At 33.6% G+C, this 17332-nt stretch overlaps 3 protein-coding genes across 4 annotated transcripts; 1 reads left to right on the top strand and 2 right to left on the bottom strand.

Moving 5' to 3' along the window:
- The first annotated feature begins 1481 nt into the window (after nucleotides 1-1481).
- Nucleotides 1482-5284, top strand: LOC110624089 (cytochrome P450 90A1). The gene is made up of 8 exons (XM_043960773.1): nucleotides 1482-2220; nucleotides 2482-2631; nucleotides 2911-3159; nucleotides 4120-4206; nucleotides 4303-4381; nucleotides 4518-4624; nucleotides 4729-4859; nucleotides 5003-5284. The coding sequence occupies exons 1-8, from the start codon at nucleotides 1651-1653 to the stop codon at nucleotides 5103-5105; spliced, it is 1476 nt and encodes a 491-aa protein (XP_043816708.1). The 5' UTR covers nucleotides 1482-1650; the 3' UTR covers nucleotides 5106-5284.
- Nucleotides 5285-6303: 1019 nt separating this feature from the next.
- LOC110624938 (nuclear pore complex protein NUP88) lies at nucleotides 6304-13836 on the bottom strand. The gene is made up of 9 exons (XM_021770415.2): nucleotides 13421-13836; nucleotides 12629-12780; nucleotides 12191-12313; nucleotides 11571-11715; nucleotides 10863-10924; nucleotides 10302-10518; nucleotides 7933-8847; nucleotides 7201-7450; nucleotides 6304-6928 (listed from the first exon to the last, which is right to left on the bottom strand). Exons 1-9 carry the CDS (start codon nucleotides 13697-13699, stop codon nucleotides 6669-6671), a joined length of 2403 nt encoding a protein of 800 aa, XP_021626107.1. The 5' UTR covers nucleotides 13700-13836; the 3' UTR covers nucleotides 6304-6668.
- Nucleotides 13837-14568: 732 nt separating this feature from the next.
- Nucleotides 14569-17120, bottom strand: LOC110624582. Of its 2 annotated transcripts, XR_002489441.2 has the most exons (4): nucleotides 16613-17120; nucleotides 16256-16539; nucleotides 14857-15032; nucleotides 14569-14761 (listed from the first exon to the last, which is right to left on the bottom strand). XR_002489441.2 is itself a non-coding variant. In XM_021769780.2 (3 exons), exons 1-3 carry the CDS (start codon nucleotides 16887-16889, stop codon nucleotides 14967-14969), a joined length of 627 nt encoding a protein of 208 aa, XP_021625472.1. In that variant the 5' UTR covers nucleotides 16890-17120; the 3' UTR covers nucleotides 14569-14966. The 2 variants fall into 2 exon arrangements, 1 of the variants encoding a protein (XP_021625472.1); XM_021769780.2 differs by having other exon boundaries at nucleotides 14569-15032.
- Nucleotides 17121-17332: the final 212 nt, after the last annotated feature.

Below are 17332 nucleotides of genomic sequence, written 5' to 3'. Positions count from 1 at the left end.
AAAGGAGTCAACTTTAAATAAAACTATTCGAAATTTAGTTCGATAAAAATTCGATTGAGTTCGACTCGATTTATAAACTAATCAAACTTAAATTTTATAGTATTCGGCTCATGAGTTGCGATCGTTTTTGAATTTATGATCAGACTCACGAATAAACTCTTTAAATAAATTGAGATTATTATTAGAAGAGAAATAAATTCAAATTCTGCATATACTTTCATGAGTTAAACTTAAATTTTATAAAATTCAACTCTATATAGTTTAGTTATACTCTTAAACTCGGATATATTTAGATCATTAAGATTTAAAAACTCATTTTTATAAATTTACGAATTAATTTGTAAATATACTTATTTCATTAAAATTATTTTAATTTTAAACATATTAATTTTAAATTAAAACTCATTATACATGTAAATAAATTAAACTATTTGTGAATTATTCGAGACTAAACTCGATAAAAGTTCAATTCGTCTAAACTCATTTACTAAACGAATCAAGTTTAAACTTCTTAATATTCGGTTTAAATTTGAAATAAATAAAATTCGAATTTGGCTCAAATTCGAAAAATTTTAATGAATCAAGATTGTACGCTTCAAAAGTCGGCTCAGACTTGATTTATTTATATTCTAATTAATCATATGAAATATTGAATGGAAAGGATTATGTCAATTTAAATTAATATTGAGAATAATGTAGAAAATAAGATTTGTGTAATAAAAGGAATTAAGTTGATGAGATAGGCATCAATCACATGCCGTGATTCTCCCATCAAAAGCAAGCTTCATCCCCTCACTAATTCAGTGGGTTCAAAAAAATATATAAAATAAAATATTTTTTTTAAAAAAATGTCGAATTATTTACTCTAATATATATTAATAAATTTAATAAATATATAGAGGTTAAACTCTGAGTTCATTTGAAATAGAAGGATGTCAAATTATGTTAAATTTAATAATTATTTAGTAATTAAACATTATTTTTTTTACAAATGGTTATAATTTTATAAAAAAATTAATGTTAAATTTTAACTCCAAAGATTCTAGAATATGAATGAACTTTTTAAAAAAATGAGGTGGCAAAAGAGATGTAATAAAGCAAAATTTTGATGGGGTGTCTAGTGGGTGGAGGGCTTAATGTCCCTTATGGAGAACATGTGGATGAACATGGGATCATGACCTAATATATTAAATCAAACCTTATCATTGCATCATACTCCTCTCATCATTGTTTTTTTTGCCACGTGGATGGTTCATTATCACTTGGAAGTTTCATTTGTGGGACCTCATACACACTTATATTGTCTGGAAGAGGTTGGTTGGATGAACTTAATTTTCTATTTGCTAATCATAATTTAAGTCAATAATGACAATAGAAAGCAAAGCATTTTCGTGATTTTTAGGGGTCGCTCTCTTTGCAAAAAGACAATTACAAAGCAAAAACCAAATTTATTTCCCACTTCTTCTTTCATTTTTATTGCAAGAATATAATATCAGATCGTGTAAGTGAATGCAATAGCAGTCTATATATATATATATATAAAAGAAGGAAAAGCTTTCAAAGTATCCGACGTTAATTCTCTTCTACATCCTCTTCTCTATCAAAGATACTTATGAGATACCTCTCGTATGCTCTCACTTCCCTCCATTAATGTCTTCTTTACTCTTCTCTGAAACTTTAATCTGCAACTCTTTCTTCTCTATCATGGCACTTCTCTTCTCTCTCCTCTTCTGGGTTTCTCTTTCTTCTCTCGTCTTTATCATTCACCGCACATCACATCGCCGGCGGCTTCGTTTGCCGCCAGGGAACCTGGGTCTTCCCTTTCTCGGAGAGACTCTGCAGTTGATATCTGCATACAAGACTGAAAACCCAGAACCCTTCATTGATGAACGTGTGAACCGGTTTGGTTCGTTGTTTACCACCCATGTTTTTGGCGAACCGACGGTTTTCTCTGTTGACCCGGATACGAACCGGTTCATCCTTCAAAATGAAGGGAAGTTGTTTGAATCTAGCTATCCAAGTTCTATATCCAACTTGCTTGGAAAACATTCTTTGTTGCTTATGAAGGGAAGCCGCCATAAAAGATTGCATTCTTTAACCATGAGTTTTGCTAATTCATCCATTATCAGAGACCAGCTTTTGGTTGATATAGACCGGTTGGTTCGATTCAACTTGGATTCCTGGACGGACCGGGTTTTTCTCATGGAAGAAGCCAAGAAGGTACCTATTATATTACATAGGTGGAAATTTGATTGGAATATTAATATAATATTTTAATCATACAGTGAGTTGACTCGGTGGTGGATCGTCCGAGTTATTTGCATGCAAGCAACTAATCATATACTGTTCAGCAATATGTCATTTTCTAGTGTGTGTCACATATTAATCTTGGTCACTTTCAAATGAGAAAATTAATATTTTTTTTCAAATATATTGATCATTTTTATTTATTTATTTATTTTTTTTGGGATTTGGATGCAGATAACGTTTGAGTTAAGCATGAAGCAGCTGATGAGTTTTGATCCAGGAGAATGGACAGAGAGCTTAAGGAAAGAGTATATGCTTGTTATTGAAGGATTTTTCACTTTGCCTTTGCCAATCTTCTCTGCTACATATAGGAGAGCCATCAAAGTAAAAGAGATTTTCTTTTCTTTTCTAATTTTTGTTGTTTGTTTGCCAAGAAAGGGAAAGGAAAAAAGAATCAACATAATAATTGTACTACAGAAAATGACATTTTCTTTCTTTGTTTTTTTTTTGGTTAAAATGGGAAACATTCCGTTGTAAAGTTCAATGTTCTTTAAATAATCCTTTTATTTTCGTAGATTTTTCATTTTTCCCAGTGAAAAGAGACTTTATTATTAATTTATTATTATTATTATTATTATTATTTATTATTTTAAAATTATGCAGGCTAGGACTAAGGTGGCAGAGGCTTTGAACTTGATAGTGAGACAAAGAAGAAGAGGAAGTGAGGGAGGAGAGAGAAAAAAGGACATGTTAGGAGCTCTTCTCTCCGCCGATGACGGCGGCTTCTCCGACGAGGAAATAGTAGATTTCTTGGTGGCTCTTCTCGTTGCTGGCTACGAAACCACCTCTACTATAATGACTCTTGCCGTTAAGTTCCTCACCGAGACTCCTCTTGCTTTGGCTCAGCTCAAGGTATGAGCTACAAATCTTTTATTTAATTTTTCTAATTTCCTTTCCTTAAAAAATATATTTCACTTTTCTTTTTTTTTTTCTTTTTAAGAAAAAGGTGGCATTTTCATATTCCTATAATTATCATGTTGGGCTCCATAAAGCCTCATCTTTTAAATGTAAATTAATTATAATTTTTAAATTATTTAATATTTAACAATTTAAAAAAAATAAACAACATCAAGTAGTAATTTATTAATAAAATTTATTTTAAATACGTTAAATTAAAATTCATGGTAAAATTGCAATAAGTTAGAAAATAGAATATTATATTAACCTGTCTTCTTCTCTGACATCTGATCTGATCACTCTTGGTCAGCTGGTCTGTTTGACCGTTTTGTCTTCCACTGAAATGACCTAAAAACCCTCAAGTACAATGGGCTTAATAAGGGTCTTTTGGTCACTAAAAAATTCTTGTAGAACATGCATGGTTGGGAAACGTGTGGTGCTGATTTCAAGGGGAGGACCATCCAACGGTGGTAGTTGATGCTGATGTCATGCTGATGTAGTCACCATCACATACACTTTTTGATTCCTATGATCTGGTTTTGTGATGGGTGAGGCCTCCATCACCGTTCGATTGTCTTTGAATCAGTGAGAAGTGTGGGTGGGCCCAGTTATGGACAGGGCCTACAAAGGATCATGAGGATACTCACATGGTGATGGATCCCCATGATGGACCATACGCCTCCAAGTATTTGAGAATGGGGTTGATCTATTTATGAATTCGACTGTTATCTGGTTCTTCGATTTAAAACACATAAATCCCACACCATATTTAATTATACACAAAATTTCAATATAAATATTTCATTTAATGGTTATTAAACTCGTTTTTAATAATATTATACTCAATTTTTTCTAATTATTTTAAATTTTTATAATTAAAATTTTAGTAAACGTATATATTATTTCATCTGGCAGGAGGAGCATGAGGAGATTAGGGCAAAAAAAAGTGAGGGAGAAGCTCTTGACTGGAGAGATTACAAGTCAATGCATTTTACTCAATGCGTAAGTACACTCTTAAATGAATAATTAAATGACTATTAATGAGAACCATTAATTATTTATTTTTTAAAAAAAATATTTTCCATCTATGACTTTCAGGTTGTTAATGAGACTTTGAGAGTAGCAAACATAATTAGTGGGGTATTTAGAAGAGCAATGGCAGACATTGATGTTAAAGGTCAGAAATTCCTCTAATTACCATATCATTAACAGAATCATTTTTCACATGCAATGTTGAAAAAAGCTTAGCATTATAATTCTCTCTAAATAGAAACTGCCAACATAATCTACGGTTTCATATCAATCCAATTCAGGTTACAAAATACCTAAAGGATGGAAGGTTTTCGCTTCATTTCGAGCTGTTCATTTAGACTATGATCACTTCAAAGATGCTCGAACTTTCAATCCGTGGCGATGGCAGGTAAATCTCTCCCCTATATGTATAATTTCGTACACGCGCGTGTGCACACGTACAAATTTTTTGCATATTTATTAGATGAACTAACGAGTATTTGCAATGAATAGAGTAATTCAGGAGCAACAAGTTCAGGGAATGTGTTCACTCCATTTGGAGGAGGACCGAGGTTATGTCCAGGATATGAGCTTGCTAGGGTAGAACTATCTGTTTTCCTCCATCATCTAGTAACAAGTTTCAGGTATCATATACATACCATCTTCCTCATTTATTTTCCCATTTTTCGTATAATTGACTCTAACTAAGATCGAACTCTATAATGCATCAATCTCATAGTTAATTTTCCAATTTCTCTTGAAACTAATATTCTTCATTCATGGACAGTTGGACTCCAGCTGAGGATGATAAGTTGGTTTTCTTTCCAACGACCCGGACACAGAAACGTTACCCTATCAACGTGCACCGTCGAAATCATGTAAAGTGTTAGATTAGAAGAGAAGGGAGATTGAGTAAAAGAATGTAGAAGAACATGTAGTCCTTTTGATGCTGAATCCCAATGAAACTGAAAAGTAATAGAATAGCATATGTTCAAATTAACATGTGTTCTAAGTCATGGAATCAATGATTAGTACAGGTAATGGGGATTTAGGCATCATTTGCCTCCAACTTGGAATTGCGCTGGAATCATTCCTATTCTCATTAGGGCAATGGGAAAAGGATAATATATAGTATATTTTTTTCCATCCTGAGTTATAAAAGGAAGGGGGGGAACCTCAATTTGCTTATTCAAGGTGTTGTCCACTTCACATACGCTTTTGAACTTTGATGGGAGAAATGATGAAAGAACATACCTTTTAGTACAAACTTTAGCCCCCGAGTTCTCATCACAAAGCAATAATTTATTTGGCAGATTAAAATCTGCAATAATTTATTTGGCAGATTAAAATCTGCAATAATTTATTTGAGAGATTAAAATCTGCAAGTCATTACTCAGTCATGCAACTTCCACTAAAAGAAAATAGACAGCACCTGCACATGGAGCAGAATAAAATTATATCTATTAATATGGGTTAAGCTTTGAATTTTGTACCTTCGAGGCTTGGACTCTATTGAGCATGAGAAGGGCTAACTGACCGACCTTTGCTAGGTGCAACCAACTTTCCCTTGAGCCTCTCAAGTTCCACTGAGATTTGGGTGCTTATTCAGCACAACCGTCCGATCAAATTAATACATTTCACCAAATGGATAAATCACCGCCCCAAATAACTCTTGCTTCCGACTAACATTATAAGCTCAATTATTTTCTTTTGACTAGTTCCAGGTATGCTGATTAGGACAATTTATTAGACAGTGAAATGGAGCACGGATAAAGATTAGTTGAACTTTAATCTCATCCTATTTAGAACCGACATATTAATTAAAAACTATGAAAAATTTTATCTCAAAACATAGTAAAACTCACTTAAATATTGATGCATGCATCCGGATGCAAGTAAGAATGCGATCGATCCATCATTAAAGTCATGAATACTGCTACTTTTCTCAAATATATCATCATACAACCATGGGCAGACGTTCATATTAGCAAACGCTTTTAAATATTCCTACCCCGCCAAACCCTTTTCTCTTTTCTTACTTAAGAAAGGGTTCAGGGAACATATCCTCGTCATGCAAACCAATACAAAGGCTAGAACTCTTAATAATATATTGCAAGTATTACTGTCACAACTTGAACAAAGGGACTAAAAGTCGACACAAATGTGGAGAGGAATTCTGACCTGTACGTTTGATACTTTTCTGCAACAGTACAAGGTCCTGTTCAAACCATCTTTCCTACGTAAGCATGCCAAAATACATGGTGCTAACTGATAACTTACAAACCTTTGCACCAAAGCACCCAAAATCAAGTTTTCGAGTGTCGGTCCAAGCACAACATGGTCCAATATAAAAGCACATATAAAAGCACATAGCAGCGGAACCATTCTTGCAGTGCAGACCAACATGGGAAACCAAATATCTCAAGACAAGAAAGAAAAGTTGGTTTGTTTCATCATCTACTGCTTTCCCGACTTTTAAGTGCAGATTCAACAAGCTTAACCTTTTTTGAGTTTTCACTGTTGACAAGTGAGAGTTTAGCTAGTGAAGATTTCAGTTGGGACATTTGGATATCTTGGACATAATTCTTCCCTGACAATTGCCTTGGCTGATTCAACACATTAGCTTTCGATGACTGTGTGTGCCTTCTCAACCTAGCTTTTAAAGTGTCGATGGAATTTTGCAAAGCGTCCAATTCAACTCCTGTAAAGTGATCTGCACAATAATGAAATAGTAATTAAAATGATGTCAGGTAGTGGCCAGCTATGCTAAAATAGATACCATCATGAAATCCCACAAGAATATCTCATGAAAAACTGAGAAACTACTATACAACAGAACTGATATTTTGGTGAATGATAAAGGTAAAATATAAAAGGCTATAACTAAAAAAATAATAATAATTGTCAGAATAAAATGGTTTTTGATTAATGGCAACAACAAATAAGTATAAACAAAGCAATTGTAACAAGCATAATATTTATTACCAAGCTCTGACTTAAATTCACGTTCAGCTCTCGACAAAGGTTTCTTGTGAGCCCCAGGCAAATTCCTTAAGCGTTCCAAGCGTTTTTCCAGGAGATTGTGTACCTGGATTGCATGATTGATCCTCTCCTCTAATCCTGATTGTTTCTCCTCCACTTTCAACAGCTTCTCTTGTGCCTCCCTCAAGCGAGCATGCTGGACATCAACAATTCTCTTCAACTGAGGCCCATGGTGCTTGAGCTCAAAAAACACCTATGGAAGTGGAAAAAAACATCTTTATATAACTTGTTACAGTTTTATTTAATCCCAGAACAAGGTTTTAATATGGCTAAGTAGAAGATCTTGCCAAGTACACCAAACACAACCAAGCTTAAAGGTCAAGTGTTATTGCCAAAGTTCAAATAGCAGACATGGTATAACAATAAAATTTCAAATGCCAATAGACTTAGAAAAATATTAAGCAGAAAGCATCATTGGATCTCCAATGAGGTGCAATTAGAGTACTGGACCTTGTCAACTGTAATTAAGAACACAGAACCAGAATGATGTCCTAAAAGTTCTTTTTTCTAAAACAGTAAATGCCTTGAATAAACTTCTTACAGTTTTTGTTTAGCTCACTAAAGTAACCATTCAATTGTTTTATGTCACTTGTGACCATTGCCAACTAATTGCTATTTCATGGCCTAGGTAAGTACAAGTGATTAAAAAATTCATGCAAGATCGCACATTCTCACCTTATGAGCATATTCAACATAATTTTCATGAAAAAGCTTGAAATACTGATGCAGAGTTGATCGGCCTTCAATAGAATCAGCAGCAACAGATCGAAGATTTGGTGAGGCCTGAGGAACAAGAACTACCTTAGGACCACTAAGAAGTTCTTTGCTTATGATGTCTGGAGTGTCTTCCTCTTTCAACTCTTCAGAGATTGGAGATTTCTTCTCCATGTCCACATGTATTGGAAGCAATAAATTCCATGTTTTCATTTCTAGCACAAAACATTCTTGCATGGAGGTGACTCCCATAATCCATGAGTATCCAAATGAATCTGATAATGCCTCAAAACCACATAGGGGCGAGGAATTATCTGTCTGGCATGTGCTAAGGACAGGATGCACTGAGGGAGTTCGGACAGTCTCTTCCTTCCCACTGGACTGACTGGTAAATGGAAGAAAATGCAACAATATTGAATCTACCCCACCATTATGAACTGAATAGATTCTTTCAGGCATGAGGGGATCCACAAACATCATTATATTAGATCCACTTTCTGTTTTCCTTGGTAAAGCCAAATCCACAATTGCAAGTCTCAGCAATGGAGGTGGATGACTTAACCAAACGGTATGATCAATTGGTTGATCAAGCTTCACAACAGGAATCTCGCTTGAGGTTAATTCACAAATCATAGCAAGAGCAAGAATATGGTCATGGGAATCAACATGAAGACGAGGTGGGCTACCAATAGTCCAGACTGGCTGGATTTCATCAGCCAGGGCATCTATTTGCAATTGCCCCCCACTCCATGCGGTCACCAAAATTGAATCTTTGCTGACAACATTATACAGGAAACTAACTGCATGACCTTCACATTCCACACCCCGAACAGCCGTGTGCGCTTCCCCGCGATGATGTACTTTCTGTAGAGGCCCCTAGATAAACAAAACAAAAAGGTTTGTTAGTTCCTCGAAGACGTCGAACTTGTATATTAACGACTCATAATTCATCTAGGTTTTGGAAAGACCTTTATTTAGTAGCAAAAATATTCCAGATTAGGATGGGGGATTATTTCCTATATTAAATAAGACTTCTAGTTTAGTATTATTCTTAAATTGAGTAGGTTTCCCAATTATATTAGAATCGAAGAGTCTAACACTATTGCGAAGAGGTTTTTGTCTTTTGCCCCATATTGGCCCATTGCAATATGATGGAGGAGAGAAAGGCTACCTAAGGTGGAGAGGACATAGAATTCAAGTTGAAGAAAGTAATGTCCATTAATAATGAGATTATTGCCCATGAAGTGGAACATACTTTGTGGTGTATAAAGCTTAAAATAGTAAAGGTATTGAGTTACGCCTAAGGCATTTGTTATTAGCAGTTATAGCAAGGAATTAATTATGCATAAAGGGTCAAAAGGTTGATAACTTTAAGCTGGTAATTGGATGAAATATTTAAAGATAGTGAAAGAAGGCATACCCATAAACATAGCCCTGTATTGAGAGGGTGAACCACGTAAAATTTGTTTTGTGGATGTTTATTTTATTTTCTTTGTGGTTTCCACACTTCCGCTGTATACAACAAAATTTAACGCTCCAAATTTCATGCAGCAAAAGTTTTGGCTTCTGGATAATTAAAAACTTTCTTCACAGGAAAACATTAATGCAATCTAACCAAACCTGCTAAAAATAATCATAGGATGTTTAAGAGATGAGCTAGCCCATCCTTTGCAATTAATGTGACCTCCATAAGAAGTCATTTATTTGGGTAAAAAATAATAATAAATGCCTAGATGCATTGACTTTTAAAATTGATTGCAATGCTCAATGGAAGTTATTTAGGAAAAGAAGAAGAAAAAAAATTCAAAGGAGTGTTAGCTTACACTTTATGAAGTCAATAATAACCAGTACAAGCTGTTATAAGGACATTTTTAGAACGTGAACAGTAAACAACTATAATAATGTTGCATGGAAAATGAAATTTGTTAAGCATTTTTATGTTAATTTAATCAAGAGGGTCAACAAGATGAACAATTTAACATTAATATTTGACTAGTCCATTTGTGCATGAAACCTGTCTGATTACATCAATACAAGACTAAGACCAAATATCAGGTCAATTCAACACGCAGACATTCTTAATCAAAGGTTCTCATTTCTTCTTGCAAATACAGTGCTCAAAGTTTTGTAAAACAGCATATTCAAGAAAAACATTTATTTTTAGAAACATGCCTGTCGGAAATATATCTGAAAGAACCATGTTTGACACAAACACATATATCCACTACCCACACCATCAAAACTGGTTTGGCACAAATTACTTCACAATTGGAAGCGTGTGTATAATGGCAAACATAAGCAATGTAAAAGTAAAGAGTAAATAAATATACCTGTAAACAAAGTGATGCATCAAATAAAGCATATGGTCGAGCTTTTAATGCCAAAAGATTTTCCCCGTCCATTGCCTCATTATTAAACTCAGGAAATGTTGCTTCCAACCAAGAGATTGCTAGATTAGAGTTACTAACAGCCGTCTGATTTGCTGATTTCAGGCCAAATGTGTGGGCATCACTATATATCTCCAATATTGACTCCCATTTGTGAACACTGTTACAAAATGAAATACTCAACTTTGATCAGCATCAAATATAAAAACATCCATTATATAAAGATTGAATTAAACAAGCAGCAGAAAACAACAGAGCAGTAACTAAACAATATCCAAAAAAATAACCGCAAATACTCAACCCTAGTAAGAATATTAGCAGACCATAGATGATACATGAAATCCCATGCAGGATAATCATGATCCCATTATTTGAAGCATGAGATTTTCATGTTAGTAGTGCAAAAAACTGCAGTGCCATCTGTTACTCCCTAAAGGAAAAAAATGTAAGCAAGCAAACTCTTGCAGTTGCAGATACTTGAAGAACATACTTGATGAAAAGTACCTTCCAAATGGAACAATTGGGCAAAGGATATAAACTGAACCATCACCGAATAAAACAAAAACCTGCATGATTACCAAAAATTAATTAATCAGTAAATGAATAAAAAAGTGATGAAAGCTGCTACACAATGAAAACACTAGTTCTCAAATAAGCCAATGAACAACAATAAGAAAGCATCTGAACTATCCAGGGTTATCTAATGGATCCTTTTTCACCATTCAACTCTCTTAGACACCAATAAGCCAATAAACGTTCAACATAACTAAAAATAATGAGATTTGCAGAAAACTTGTCATTAGGCAGTATATTTTCATTGAAATCAAAATATATCTAATAGAGAACAACAGGCAATGCCATTAAGACTTGATGAATGACGCTATGAAGCCTCAGAAAGTATATGAGAATAATAGTGGCTATAGTGCTTGGGAAACCATCAGTGAATAAAAGCGATAGCATATTTTGAAGTATGAAGGAGTTTTGTCCAGAAAAATTTGCAGGAAATGTCAAAGATTAGCAATTGAACATTACAACTACTTTCCACTTTCCAGAAGAGAAGACCACAACTACAACCAGAATATTAGAACTAAGTGCTTAAATTATACACCAAAAGGAACTGCAAACATAGTTACATGCATACATACATGTTCATCATTTATTAATAAAAAATATTAAACACCATGTAGCATGATAGATGTCAACTAAACTTACACTAAACCTGTCCCACAAGTGGTCTCCTCCAAAAGAAAAATCCGCAGGACATATTGATGCAGCACGTCTAGATCTACCTGGTTCAACTGGCTGTAGATAAAACTCCTGCTCTGGTTGCAGGAGATCTGAAGACAAATTAAAAATCCTAGCGAGGAAAAAGCAAAAAGTCAAAATGACATAAATCCCATCCAAAATCCTAATCCATATTTTCAAATAATTATAATTAAGGACTAACTGTATGAAATTTTGCTAGCAAGATTTCAAGTTTACACATTTCAGATAAACATGGACAAAAGCTGGCATTATTACAAATTAAATCAATTAATAATTTTTTTAATTTGAATTGCCATTTCTATTAAATCATAAGCTTGGTTATGTGATTAAGTTGCAACAGCAACCCAATTAATTTAACTTGGAAACGAGTTTCAGCAGCAATCTAACAATTTCGCCTTATAATACCTTTTTTCTGTGCGTTACTATCAAGACAAACCAAAAAGTTTAATTCTACATAACAACCACCATATTAAGCATTTCTTTGAGATGCTGGAACTCAGATAAGTAATATACCTCTATTCCTCAAAATGATATCATGGAAACAATTAAAATAAAAATTATAATACCTGAAAACAGAGTCAGAAGAAAGGATTCCTATATGTGTATCACTGTAAGGATGCCATGCAACTTGCAATGCACGTATCAAATTGCTTTCATTGAAATAGATTTGGGAACCAACTGAAACAGTCCTGCACAGAGGGTGAACAACAAAATGGGAATTTATAGCTACCCAGAGTTTACAGTTAGAGTAAACTAAACCAATCAATAAAAAGAGAGGATGTGATCCATACATGCATATTCATGCATGGAGTATCTACACATGTTACATGAATACAACCAATGTACCATTACTTACGCATTGGACTTCCTACAAATATGAATAAGGGTCACTTTACATATTTGTGTGTGTGTGTGTGTGTGTGTGTGTGTTTGCTTTCCAAACATCATAAACATATCTAAGTTTCAATATAAATGGAAAGGACATAACCAATTTCCATCAGTACCTACAAACAATGGCTTTGTCTTTGTCAGAAGTCCGTCCATAGAGGTACATAACACATAGGCCATCCAAACCAGCCAAAACCAATGCAGAGCCATTTCTATTGATGGAGATTTTATTAACCACAAAGTCAATCTGCACATCTGCTAGCAAAACCTAATAAAAAACAGGCATCATTAACTGTACACTTCAAGGCCTGGTAAAATAACCCAATAAATCAAACTATTTAACGCAATGCTGCCAAGCTAGAGAAATAAATTCTCAATGACAACAAGCACCTTGCAGAGACAAACTTATAGAGGGAAAAAGAACAATGAATTGTTGTTTGTGCTTAAAAGAACATTATATTAAATTTCCACCCTGCGCCATAACCAATATGTGGATCCTACATTGCTTTCCCTTCATATTAAATCCGATTATGGTCCATAGATATTGCATCACTCTCCCATCAAATTGAATTTTATCACTCCCTAATCTATTCTTGCAGAAACTAGGCTTTTTCAGTTCATAACTCATGTATTTTCTCCTACTGAAATAAAGCAAGCCGGCGTCGAGCAATGGACCTGGAACCAAAAGCATTCAGTAGGCCGGATCACATATCAAGCTATTTAACACCCGAATTACCTGGGCGGAGCAGAAATGCACTGCTATTGGACTAAGAAAAGGAATTTAAACCAAATAATTCCACGAAGTTAAATGGAGACAATTAAGTAGAAATTCCCAGTTATCTCCTTCACTTTCCAGAACTTTCTCAGCAACCAAACAGGATAGAAAAAGAAAGAGGGAGAAAGAGCACCTTTGAAGGAGTAGAAGCCAGGACAGACGTAGGTTCTGGCTCGCCGAGCCGAATAGAAATGCGGTGGAGACAGTGCTTTCTCGAATCCCAATAATACAACCTAGAAGACCCGTCCCATGCCAAGAGGTTCCTCGGCGCTTGAGCAGCGGCGTCTCCGTCGTCTAGAGAAGTGAAAAGCGGGTGAGAGTTGAGTGGAACCCACTGGACCTCTTCTTTGGGTGTTAGGGATTGTCGAGACGGATCCACGTTCGACTCAGTCAGCTCGAAGTTGAATCTCATTTCACTCTGTTTCGCTTATTCGCTGGTTTTTTCCTTCTCCAGAGTTGCTGTCTACTGCTTCGTCAGAGTGCAGAGCGGGAGGAATGAGCCCTGAGGGCCGAGAGCAGCTGCTTACTCTTCGAAAAGATGCAAGCTGATACGACATCGTTCCACGTTTGTGTAGGGCCTGTAGGCTTTAGAAGGCGGAATTGAATTGAAACATCGCAGGACCAACCTAGAAGGCTGAAACGAGACCGTATGTAGATATTTTCTTCGTTCATTACTAAAAATTTAACTAATTGGTTGTGTACTTATGTTTGATACATTGCAATGCTATCTAGTATATTTAAATTTAATTAATTTTTTAATTTTATTATGGCATACATAAACCCTATGGTATAGTTTTGGATTGAAATCAAATTATATAGTTCTGATTGACTTAAAAGCCATTTCTTTAATTTTAACTTTAATTTTAATTTGTGACATCCAACAATTCTTTTTACTTTTCATTTATTTTTAAATAAAAAATTAATAAAATTTTTTAAATTAAAAAGGATGAATTTTTTTAGTTTTAAATAAGAAAATTAATTTTTTAAAAAAATCAATTAAATTAAATTTTTATAAAATTTTTCATTTTAACGAGATTAGATTCAAGTTCTATTTAAGTGAATCTTGAATTTGATCAAATACGATTTTATTTATATTTTGAGTTTCTAATTTCAATTTGGAATGTGCTGCATATACACACATTTTATCAAAAAATATTTATTTTTTAATTGTAGAAATATTAATATCATCCATTTTATTGAATGCTTGAAGATATATAATGTTTTGAATCAAGTAATTAATTAATCAATTAATTGAAACTTTTCATTGCAATAAGTACAAAATGCTCTATATATTTTATACTTTAAATTATTTAAAAAGGAGAGAGAGAAAATAAAATAAAAATAAATGCTGGATTCCACAACTCTGTAAATGATTAAAAAGCTTTATATATACAATTCTAGGAACTGAGAGTCTCTTTTGTTAGTTTTGAAATCTTCAGTAAATCTCAAGCTTGCAGGTTGCCTTTGGATAAGCCTGTGCGTAAAAAATGCCCAGTGATTCATTTAGTACCAACATCAAACAGTTGGCGTTGGCTTCATAACGAACAGAAAGGAGATTTTGACCATTACCTGCAACTGGACACTGAAGAATTTGATTTTTTTTTTCCTTAAGAAGAAGAAATAAAAATCTTTGCAATGTTGTTGTTAGTCCTTGAATTCATTGATTAATACTGCTGAAATCACTTGATTCTTTCTTCTTTTGGAATCTTTTTATAGCCTGGAAATCCATTCTTGCAAGCAGAAACCTACACATGTAAGACAAATTATGATTTTCTTATGGAATCAAAACCTAAGCAATTTGACAAAAGGAAGCAGAGAATTAAAGAAGTAGGAACTCAATTTGAATTTACAGATTAGCAACATATATTATTTTCTTTATATATAAGATTCTAGCAGTGGGAAAAGAATCAAGAAAAGGGAGATTCTTGGCAAAGTTTGTGTGTGAAAAGAAAGAAAACCCAAGAGTTTGGTAATATTATTCTTGAAAATAAGGTATTAGGTTCTTGCTCTGGTAGGACAAAAGAAATGCGGGCTCTCATCAATTATAGCATTATAGAATAACAACAATAATTATATAAGAAAAAAATTACTTTTATATCTCCAAATATGTCAAAATTAGTCAAAATTATCATATGTCTTTGTATTTTTAAAAATAAATATATTCAAAAATATTTTAATTATTTATAATATAATTAATGAAAAATTAGATAAATATAGGGACGTAAATGTAATTTATGCTAACAATAGTATAATAAAACTAACAAGGTCAAGTTTTGCAAGTTGCCCATCTGCAATGGTGGCTGCCCATTATAGATTCTTTGAATATAAAATAACTCTTATTAGGTTTGACCAAATGGGATTGGGATGGGCTCAAGGTTCATGTGAAGAACATCTTTCCAAATACACTATATCACATGCCAGCAAAAAAATCCCCTTTTTTTAAAGAAAAAAAATAGGCAAATACTGATTTTTTTTCCTTTTGTGTCTCTATGGTTGAGTCATTTGAGGCTGTCAGCTCTAACTGGGCAATTTCAGAAAATAATTCACACATGGTCGTTTGGTGGGGGAATTTCATGGGCATCCTAAGTCTAAATTAAATAATATTCTCAAAACTTTGAATTTAAATTAGACAAATGAAAATATTTAAATTTAGGTTTTAATTATTAATTTTTTTTTAAATGACAACTGGGGACGGAACCTAATTGAGATTTATTCTATTTAAGCACATGCACTTACCATCGAATTAAGCCAGTGAGTGCAATTATTAAATTTTTTTATTTTTTTTAGTTTATTATATTAAGCAATGTTATAACAATTATATTGTATAATTTCTCAATTCTTAAGATTTTTCATTCTATATTTTCCTATTCTCCCCAATAATTATTCCCTTAATTTAAAAACTGTTTTCCATTTAACATTATCTTGCAAGAAAAGAAAAGAAAAGAAAAGAAAAGAAAAGGAAACTTACAGCTTCAATGTCAATTTTGTAAACAAGAAGCTTTCTTCTTTCTTTGCAACTTGTTCTATATGCTACAACAATATGAGCAATTGCTAAAACCCATGAGCAAATGAACAAAGCAATTTCCATGGCTTTTGAATATTCTCCTTCTCCTTCATCATTCATTCTTGAAACACTGAACACATAAGGAGCTTTCAATGAAACATAAATTACAGACAACACAGAACAAATAGCTGTAATCCCCAGATATGGCCCTCTTGAAAGCCTTGGTCCATCACAGAAACTATAAACACCTGCAAATAAATCAAAAAAATAAATGAAAAATTCTGAAAAAAATCAATTAATATTCAATCTGTGGATACTTACAGATGATGATTGATGATCTGATGATGGATATGAGGGGAATATCAATGAGAGAATATCTGAAATCATAGTTACTGAAATGGGAAGAGAGAGTTTTAAATGATAAAGAAGAAGAAGAAGAAGAGAGAGAAGCAGATAGAAGAGAAAATGGAAGAACAGTATCAGCTATAACAAGAAGAACAGGAGCAGAAAATAGAAGGAAAGAGATTAACAAAGCAATCAAGAAGAATACAGTCTTTAAAACTCTGATGATTGATTTCTCTTCCTTTGCAAAACCCATCTCTTGTTTTCTGATCTTTTGTGTGTATGTACAAGATCAAGGAGGAGGAGGAGGAGGAGGGAGGCGCTCTCTGCTGCTATGGGTGTAGGTGTGAGGGATGGGGGAAGGAGTGAGAAGGGCTTAAAAGGAGAGTAGGGAAATGAAGAGAGATTTTCTGGGAAAATATTTTAAAGGGAAAGAGTAAGAAAATGAAAAGTGCCACGGAAGGTGCAGGCTTCAAGGCTTCAACGTTTTTGACTAAGACTTGTCTGCTGAGGAAAAGAAATAGAGATTTACTGGTCAAATGTACCTATGATTATTAATTAACGGCAATACCTAACAGCTTTCTAAAGGATTTTATTTACTAATTATTGTTTATTTTTTATATAATATATATTATGTAAATATGTAATTATTACTAATAAATTCAATTTAATAATATTAAATCATTTTTAAATTTTCAA

Source organism: Manihot esculenta, chromosome 10 (assembly GCF_001659605.2).
Source record: "Manihot esculenta cultivar AM560-2 chromosome 10, M.esculenta_v8, whole genome shotgun sequence".
In the NCBI taxonomy this organism is placed as follows: domain Eukaryota; kingdom Viridiplantae; phylum Streptophyta; class Magnoliopsida; order Malpighiales; family Euphorbiaceae; genus Manihot; species Manihot esculenta.
This window is presented reverse-complemented; position numbering and strand designations above follow the sequence as displayed.

Excerpts from the sequence above, each read along its gene's own strand:
- LOC110624089 (XM_043960773.1), top strand. The coding sequence starts at position 1,651 with ATGTCTTCTTTACTCTTCTCTGAAACTTTAATCTGCAACTCTTTCTTC. Across the intron at positions 3,160-4,119 it reads TTGCTTTGGCTCAGCTCAAG|GAGGAGCATGAGGAGATTAG; the intron begins GTATGAGCTACA and ends TTCATCTGGCAG. Across the intron at positions 4,207-4,302 it reads CAATGCATTTTACTCAATGC|GTTGTTAATGAGACTTTGAG; the intron begins GTAAGTACACTC and ends TATGACTTTCAG.
- LOC110624938 (XM_021770415.2), bottom strand. The coding sequence starts at position 13,699 with ATGAGATTCAACTTCGAGCTGACTGAGTCGAACGTGGATCCGTCTCGA. Across the intron at positions 12,314-12,628 it reads GACAAAGCCATTGTTTGTAG|GACTGTTTCAGTTGGTTCCC; the intron begins GTACTGATGGAA and ends CCCTCTGTGCAG. Across the intron at positions 7,451-7,932 it reads ATGTTGAATATGCTCATAAG|GTGTTTTTTGAGCTCAAGCA; the intron begins GTGAGAATGTGC and ends CCACTTCCATAG.
- LOC110624582 (XM_021769780.2), bottom strand. The coding sequence starts at position 16,889 with ATGGGTTTTGCAAAGGAAGAGAAATCAATCATCAGAGTTTTAAAGACT. Across the intron at positions 16,540-16,612 it reads CAGATCATCAATCATCATCT|GTGTTTATAGTTTCTGTGAT; the intron begins GTAAGTATCCAC and ends ATTTATTTGCAG. Across the intron at positions 15,033-16,255 it reads ACAAAATTGACATTGAAGCT|GTTTCTGCTTGCAAGAATGG; the intron begins GTAAGTTTCCTT and ends TTACATGTGTAG.